The sequence below is a fragment of the Prunus persica genome, chromosome G1, assembly GCF_000346465.2.
Source record: "Prunus persica cultivar Lovell chromosome G1, Prunus_persica_NCBIv2, whole genome shotgun sequence".
NCBI lineage: Eukaryota > Viridiplantae > Streptophyta > Magnoliopsida > Rosales > Rosaceae > Prunus > Prunus persica.
Window position 1 is genome coordinate 22933526 of NC_034009.1, and position 7746 is coordinate 22941271.

Sequence of the window (7746 nt, forward strand, 5' to 3'; positions counted from 1 at the left end):
AAAAGAAGAAGAAGAAAATAAAAAAGTGGCTTTAATATTGGAGGGGGCCATCCATTATCATAAGCATTAGCGATTAAGTAAAGATTAGGGCAAATGATTCAATGGGATAAGACGCTACGGGAGGTTGAGAACGAAAGGAGAGGTGGAGAAAATTTTACTTAAGTGGTAGGGTAGGATGCCCTTATCACCTTCTTAGCCTCTATATTCCACACCATGGATTGGAATTGTCATTAGCCACTTTCTTTATAATTGTAACCCCTCCCCCACAAATATTTATACATATATTCCACCTCTTCCAAATCAAAATCCCATGCATTTGTTTTATATTAAAACTTTGACCAAAGCTTTTAAGAAACATGCCCCCCCAAAAAAAATCAATGCTTGGACAAATTAAATAAATACAAGCAAAGGTAATGAAAACAAATTTTAAAAAAGGAGAAACAAAAAGGATAAAGATGGCCCCAAAAAAAACGCGTTTTATACCATATTTTACACAAAAGAAAATGACCTATATGCATACGAAAAAGATTATTAGAGTGGTTGTAATGCAAAAGAGTGCCCTTAGAGATTCCATGGTCCAAGACAAAGCAATTAGGGTTAATTAACCCTTGTATGGTAAGAAATTAAAGAAAAAACAAATCCCATTGATTGAGATTTAAAATAAAAAAGATATGGCCTTCCCAAATTAATTATAGCTAAAACAACCTTAACAAGGGGTTAAGGTTATATTATAGCAGTAAAAAACAGAGAAAACCCCACCACACTCTCATAATAAACCACCAAAAGCCCTCAAAACTTCTCTCCCCCCTTTTCCTTTTCTTTTTCTCTCTCTCTCTCTCTCTCTCTCTCTCTCTCATCTCCTCCCTAATTGTTTTAGGTAGAGAGACTAAGAGGGATATGAGCTAACCCCTCATTCCTCTTAAACGGCGTAAGAGGGAACCTTTCCCCCAAAACGCCGTTTACTTTCAACGTAAAATCACCATTAAGTCACGTGCGTTTACTCTTTTCCGTTTTAATTTTTTTCGTTATTTATGCTCATGGCCTTGGAGCAGCAGGTGAGCCTGAACCCCGTTGACGGCGAAACTAACGGCGTTGACGCCCGCCACCCCACGTCAGCGGAGACCGGAGATGACGCCAGCAAGGCGCCGAGGCTGCCACGCTGGACGCGGCAGGAGATTCTCGTCCTCATAAACGGGAAGAGGTACGCCGAGAGCCGGGGCGGGGGGCGGACCCCGAGGTCGGACTTCGGGTCGGGTCAGGCGGAGCCGAAATGGGCCGCGGTCTCGACGTACTGCAAGAAGCACGGGGTGAACCGGGGACCGGTCCAGTGCCGGAAGCGGTGGAGCAATTTGGCGGGGGACTTCAAGAAGATCAGGGAGTGGGAGGTGCAGAGGAAGGACGAAACGGAGTCGTTTTGGGTGATGAGGAACGACCTGAGGAGAGAGAGGAAGTTGCCGGGGTTTTTCGATAAGGAGGTTTATGATATAATGGAGGCGGTTCCGGGTGCTCCGATTTCGCTCGCTCTACCGGGTCCGACCCGGGTGGAGTCCGAGGATGTGAAGGAGGAGGGGATGACTGAGGAGGCTGAGAACTTGTTTGATAGTATACAGAGGCCCACGGAGGACGGGTTGTTTTCCGACGATGAGTCGGGCCGGAGTCCTGAGAAGGAAGTCCGGTTCAAGGAGGGTCCGGGGAGTACCACAGTGATTTCAGGCCCTTTGCCAATATCAGGTAATTCATAATTCAATTTACTCTTTAGCAAAAGATGAAAAAAAAAAAAAAAAAAAAGATGTGATCTTTGGGTGGAAATTTCAAAATATGGTTACAAGTTGGCTGCATTTCATTTGGGTTTTTGTGGAATGTCTTTCGTGTTTGAAATTTTTTATTTTTTGGTTGAAAAATAAGATTTTTGGGGAGTGAGTGATGAGTGATGGTACGGAGTTGGTGATAGAATTTCAAATGGGGACGTTAGCTGAGTCTTTTTCTTCAGTTGTTTTCTTATTGAAGGATGCTTTTTGGGGATTTGGTGAAGCAGGCCCTTGGTGGTGTCTTGTGTGCTCAAAAGTTGTATATAATGTGTGGGGGGGTGGGGGTCGGGGTGGGGGTGGGGGTGGGGTGAAAAATCAAAGAGACTGTCTTTCTACGAATTTGGGGTCTTGGATTGGTTTAGTGCTCTTGGGGCTTGGGTTTTAGGGGGCAAATTGACAGTGAGGGAAACAAATATGCGTATTTGTCTCTGTTGGAGACTGTTGCTGATCTTTCAAATGTCTTTTTGTTGTGTTATGATTAACAGAGAAGCAGTACAAACCAATACCTCAAGGATGCCAAGGACAAGGTACTGTTGTCTGCCTCAACCCTTTATACTACTGATTGTTTGCCACAAAAGAGAAAAATAGTAGATGAGTCGCAAAACTAATTATCGTAGTTATGACTATGTTCTAAAACAACTAAAGGAAACTTGCAGAATTGAAAATGAAATGACCATCTCATCAAACTTCCTTGGATTAAATCTGAGATATATGTACATATATTTCCAATTTTTTGTCAACTTTGCCCATCACAATCTTTTGTTGTGGGTTGAATTGAACTTGCCCTAGAATGCACTTACAATTTACAGGCTCAAATTCATGGTAGATACCCACTTTAACATGTTATACTTGAACAAGAATATTTGAACAAATTTAAGGTATCTTCCATGTCAAAAGGAATATATTAGGGCCTGGTATTGAAAATCTGTCATCATCTGCTTCCAAGTTTCTTTAAGTTTCGTATAATCTTGTTTAAGCTTACCACCAAGAATCTGTTAAGAGTATCATGCCAGGGATACAGTTTATCATCCTATTGAGTTTAGTTGAGGGTTTAATTGAACAAGTACTTAGTTTGAGTAACACTGGTAGATATGCCCCCAGAACTTAAACTTTCCTACATTTCTAAGTTGAAATAAATCAAAGTTTAAAGTGGTGTCTAAATCCACCATAGTTCAGCAACTTGGCCGAATGTCTGGGTTGGGCGATTTCTAGATGGAAACTTTATGTGGTCAATTAACACTACCACCCACAGGTGCAGCAGACCAAAAACAGCCAGCTTCAATACCTGAGATTGGATCTACTTCTCAAGACCGGAAGCGGAAACGTTTTACAATAGATGTAGACGAGGAAACATCCAATCTGCAGAATCAGTTGATTGATGTCATGGAAAGGAATGGCAAAGTGCTGTCTGACTATATCCATGCTCAGAATTCCCATTCGCAACTCGATCGGGAGCAGAGGAAGGAGCATTCTGATAGCTTAATTGCTGTTCTTAATAAGCTTGCAGATGCTTTTATGAGAATCGCTGAGAAATTGTAGCAGACGAGCAACAACAAATCAGTGTACATAGAGAAGTCATCTTCAAGACCCATAGATGTTAGCAGAGGCTGAGAATTGGTGGATTAAATTTGATCATTCATATCGTGGGATGACAGAATTCAGTAGGGCATTTACAAATCACACCTGTTATTCCACTTTTTTTAAAATTTTAATTTTCTTCTATTTGTCTTTTTGGTGTATGCCACCCTTGTGGCATATTGCCCCATTATATTTGTAGAGTCTATACACAGATAAGGTTTAGAAATTTCAAAGAGTTAGCACATTTCTGCTGCTTTTCTTTCATATATGCCCAGCTCACATGGAATTTTCATGTTAGAATGTCTTTGTGACTGTACAGACTCTTGATATCAATAAGAAGCATACTTAATTATTTGTGACCTCTACTTGTCTTTGTCATTAAAACGTTGCATTCCAATACATCACGTATAATTACGGTATAATTTTTTTGAGACAACATTATAAATTTCCTTATAACATATTTGAAATGCAATATTTAGTGCATAGCGGTAAATAAATCGAATCCCGCCTCTTCAAAGGTAAATAAAGCATATGTACGGCCTTATCAGTAAACTTGAATTTCATGATGAAATATGAAAACGAAACGGGAATGGGAAAAATTCCATACACACCAATTCAGTGAGATGGATATTTTAAAAGAAAAGCTTATCAAATAAGCATTCTTACACACTTTCATACACTATCGTTGGATAACCCATAATTTCACAAAGGTTAAGTCATGAGGGTACTTGATTATGTGGTCTTAAGTAAACATTGTTCAGGAGAAACCAGTAAAAAAAAATGAAACAGAGAAATTTCAACCCAGCAATGCAGACTATCTGAATCTTAGAAAACATCAAGAATCGGACTCATCCGACAATGATTTTGTTCGATACTTCCGACCAGGTGTTTCTAAACAACCACTAAAATCTGCTGGGTTTGGTGCCGACCCTTCTTCCTCCACTGCACTATCTTCACTTTGGACTTCAACAGCTGCAATGCCAACAGGGAAGCTTGCTCGGTTTAAGGACGGCTTCCTGTCATCTTCATCGTCTTGCTTCATATTGTTGATATCGTTTACTGCATTACCATCTGCTGTCTTTTTCTTTGAAACAAAGGTCACAGACTTGGGCAGTTGAGCTGAAGCATCCTCCATCTCTGATCTTGAATCTGTATTTGAACTCTTAGGGTGACTAAGGTAGTCCATAAAAGCTCGGGTGTTGCCATCTTCATCAACTTCAGTTGTTGTATCAAAGCTATACCGTGTATACTTGGAAGGATTCACTAAATAATCAGGAACACCAGAAGCATTAGGAGCCAACCCAGAACCATTATCTGAATCCATTCCATTTACATCAGAAGAGCCCATATCAAAGTCTTCAAGTATTTCTGGTGACTCTTCAGAATCACAATGAGTTACACAACCAGGATTAAACCTGACACGTTTCTGCGCCTTCACAACCGAGGTATTGTCTTTCCTTTTCAATATAGACTTTGGCTGGCCAACATCTTCAGGTGATTTAACAAGCTGCTCCTTAACTTGTGAAGCAGAAGCCGCAGGAGAATTCAATTTTCGAGCTTCAGCATCATCCTCTTTCAGCCTAAGTCTTGCAGCCAGAAAATTGGCACGTGGATCTTTATTGCTACCATGAAGCACATTGTGGGAGTTTAAATAAGACCCATGATGGGTAACCTCGTTCATGAACAATCGGTCACCAAGACCTTCTGTGCCCGCAGCCACTTTGTCATATTCATCTTCCTCATCCTGCAACCAGTTGGAAACAATTTAGAGGACCATAATAATAGTTTAAAGAGAGAAAATATTAATTGGATAGTTTCTTGAATCAAGTAGCAAAAAAATTACAAGAATTCCAACATATTCTTCTGATTGGGACCAAGTTCTAGTGTTCTTGACCAAAATACACGAAACCCATTACAGGATAAAGCACAAAATTCTTAGAATTCAATTAGGCTATCAATTTCCATAAATAAAGTATGCGTGAGTGTGACAATTATTTCTTCTTCTAGCTCAATTTTTCTAATGAATTATCAAATATCTTTAAATAAAAAATAATAATTTACCTCGTAATCCAGAGTGGGATCCAAGCCTATCGACGCTCTGATTCCCCATTCGTCTTCCAAAAACGACGATGAACACGGCGTTTGGTCCCTGTCAGATGAGTCGGCGTCCGTACCGCGCCTCCATTCTCTGCGCTCGACCTCGTCGCCGGTGACGGACCAGGGAGAGGATTGCACTTGCAGAGACGAAGTGGTCGAGGTCGACGAAGGGAGCGATCCGAAAACCTTCTCTGCCCGGACTCTGAAGCTGTCGTCCATCGATTTTGAGGATTTGATTCTGTATCTGTGTAAGAATTTCACTACTCTTGAGGCTTTTATGCAACCATAACATAACCCGTTGTCATATAGGAAACGGAGGAGGCAAAAAGCACCGCCTCCTGAATTTTTTAATTCTTGTTACTTTTCCGGGTCTTTCGTGGTTTGGGCCAGATTGGCTCCTTGGAGACCTTGTTCATCTAATGGGCCCAAAGGTTTAACTTGATCCTCAAAACTAGGCTTGGAAATTTAAACTGCCAAATCAACGTACCGACCGAACCAGATCGGTTGATTCGGTTATTTTACTTTCTTTCTTTTGGGTTAAGAACCGAATTGAATCAGCCAATTTGGTCCAATTCATAATTCAAAGAATCTCACAGTGCCGTTTCAACCGAAACGAACCGACTTTCAAAAATGACCCGAAAACTGGTGCCAAAAGGAAGTCAAACCACATTTATCGGTAATATGAAATGGAAAATGTTAGCAACATTCTCTCTAACCTTCTCTTTTGGACATTCTCCCTTTTTCTAATGACATGTGGCACTTCTCTCTCACTCAAAACAATGTTTTTAATTTTAAAAAAACATTAAATTGATTTTCCATATATACCCTTGATAGAAAATTAAAATGTCAAAAATCCTTTGAGTTTTCACAGCCCGATCCCAAGACACACCCCAACCTCTCTCTCTCTCTCTCTAAAAAAAATTCAAGATTTTTTTTCTTTCTGTAAACTCTACAGGCCCTTCGCTTCCCAAATCATGAAAGTTCAAACACCTTTTTTTTATAAACGAAACCAAATAAAAATAGAAAATAGTGCTTTGGTGGTGAGATTTGATAAATAAAATAAAAAATTGTTCAATTACAAACAACAGAGAAAGCGAAGGAGGTGGGAAGGTGGGGGGCTGTTGGGTAGGGATGAGGGAGATGTTTGGTCGTAATGAGGGGGAGAGGAAGTTGGTTTCTTTCATATGCTTATTTGGGTACTGGTCATGGGTCATTGCTGGGATTTTTTTTCTCATTGCACAAATATGAGAGAGAGAGAGAGAGAGAGAGAGAGAGAGAGAGAGAGAGAGAGAGAGAGAGAGAGAGAGAGAGAGAGAGAGAGAGAGAGAGGTTGGGCTGCGTCTTGGGATCGGGCTGTGAAAACTCAAAGGATTTTTGACTTTTTAGTTTTCTGTCAAGGGTATATATGGAAATACAATTTAATGTTTTTTTAAAATTGAAAACATTATTTTGAATGAGAGAGAAGTGTCACTTGTCATTAAAAAAAGGGAGAAGATCCAAAGAGGAAGATTAGAAAGAAAGTTGCTAGCATTCCCCATATGAAATATACAAGCGAGCTCCTAAATGCATGTCAGAAACATCAACGGCTAGTAGTTATCCTCTCTAATCTAATGTTATTCAATATAATCTTAGTTGAATAAAAATTTAATGCATTTTGATTTTGCTGCTTTAGTTTCTACTTGTTTCAAATAGAATTAACTCACTGATTTCATTTGTTTGGACTTTAATTAAGCTTTCGAGCATCTCTTTGGAGATGTAAATAACAAACATCAAATTTAAATTTGATGGCTGATGTGGCAATTTGACATTTACACAGTTTTACACTTCACCCGATATGTCAAATAAATAATTATTGTAACAGTCAAATCATTTAAGATAAGGAATAAATAAAATAAAATAATAAATGAAAGTAACAGCCAGCTGTCTTTAAAAAATAATAAAATATTCATTTGACATCTTGCTTTTGGGATGTCAAAAATAACATCTCAACCTCCAACCTTCATTCCACATCAGCTTTGACACATCGGTTGGAGTGATGTGAGATATTATTTCTAGTTGTTAAATGTCTATGTGGCACTTTTGACACATAGTTGAAGATGCTCTAAATGTTTTGGTTCTTACAAAGAGTGGAAGTGATAGTTGAATCAGGCTGGAAGTGATGATGGGGATTTGTGTATTGAAAAAAATTAAATTGATGACAATGTTGCATAGGTTTTTAATTTTCTTCAGCTTTGGTTACTACTTTCTCTTGATGTGAAGTTAT

The 7746-nt window shown here is 39.3% G+C and overlaps 2 protein-coding genes across 2 annotated transcripts; one reads left to right on the forward strand and one right to left on the reverse strand.

Moving 5' to 3' along the window:
• On the forward strand, positions 530–3751 carry LOC18789729 (trihelix transcription factor ASR3). Its single transcript, XM_007222409.2, has 3 exons — positions 530–1731; positions 2294–2335; positions 3061–3751. Exons 1-3 carry the CDS (start codon positions 1032–1034, stop codon positions 3345–3347), a joined length of 1029 nt encoding a protein of 342 aa, XP_007222471.2. The 5' UTR covers positions 530–1031; the 3' UTR covers positions 3348–3751.
• LOC18788963 lies at positions 3977–5834 on the reverse strand. The gene is made up of 2 exons (XM_007226615.2): positions 5448–5834; positions 3977–5130 (listed from the first exon to the last, which is right to left on the reverse strand). Exons 1-2 carry the CDS (start codon positions 5700–5702, stop codon positions 4222–4224), a joined length of 1164 nt encoding a protein of 387 aa, XP_007226677.1. The 5' UTR covers positions 5703–5834; the 3' UTR covers positions 3977–4221.

Excerpts from the sequence above, each read along its gene's own strand:
- LOC18789729 (XM_007222409.2), top strand. The coding sequence starts at position 1,032 with ATGCTCATGGCCTTGGAGCAGCAGGTGAGCCTGAACCCCGTTGACGGC. Across the intron at positions 1,732-2,293 it reads AGGCCCTTTGCCAATATCAG|AGAAGCAGTACAAACCAATA; the intron begins GTAATTCATAAT and ends TATGATTAACAG. Across the intron at positions 2,336-3,060 it reads TCAAGGATGCCAAGGACAAG|GTGCAGCAGACCAAAAACAG; the intron begins GTACTGTTGTCT and ends TACCACCCACAG.
- LOC18788963 (XM_007226615.2), bottom strand. The coding sequence starts at position 5,702 with ATGGACGACAGCTTCAGAGTCCGGGCAGAGAAGGTTTTCGGATCGCTC. Across the intron at positions 5,131-5,447 it reads ATCCCACTCTGGATTACGAG|GATGAGGAAGATGAATATGA; the intron begins GTAAATTATTAT and ends AACTGGTTGCAG.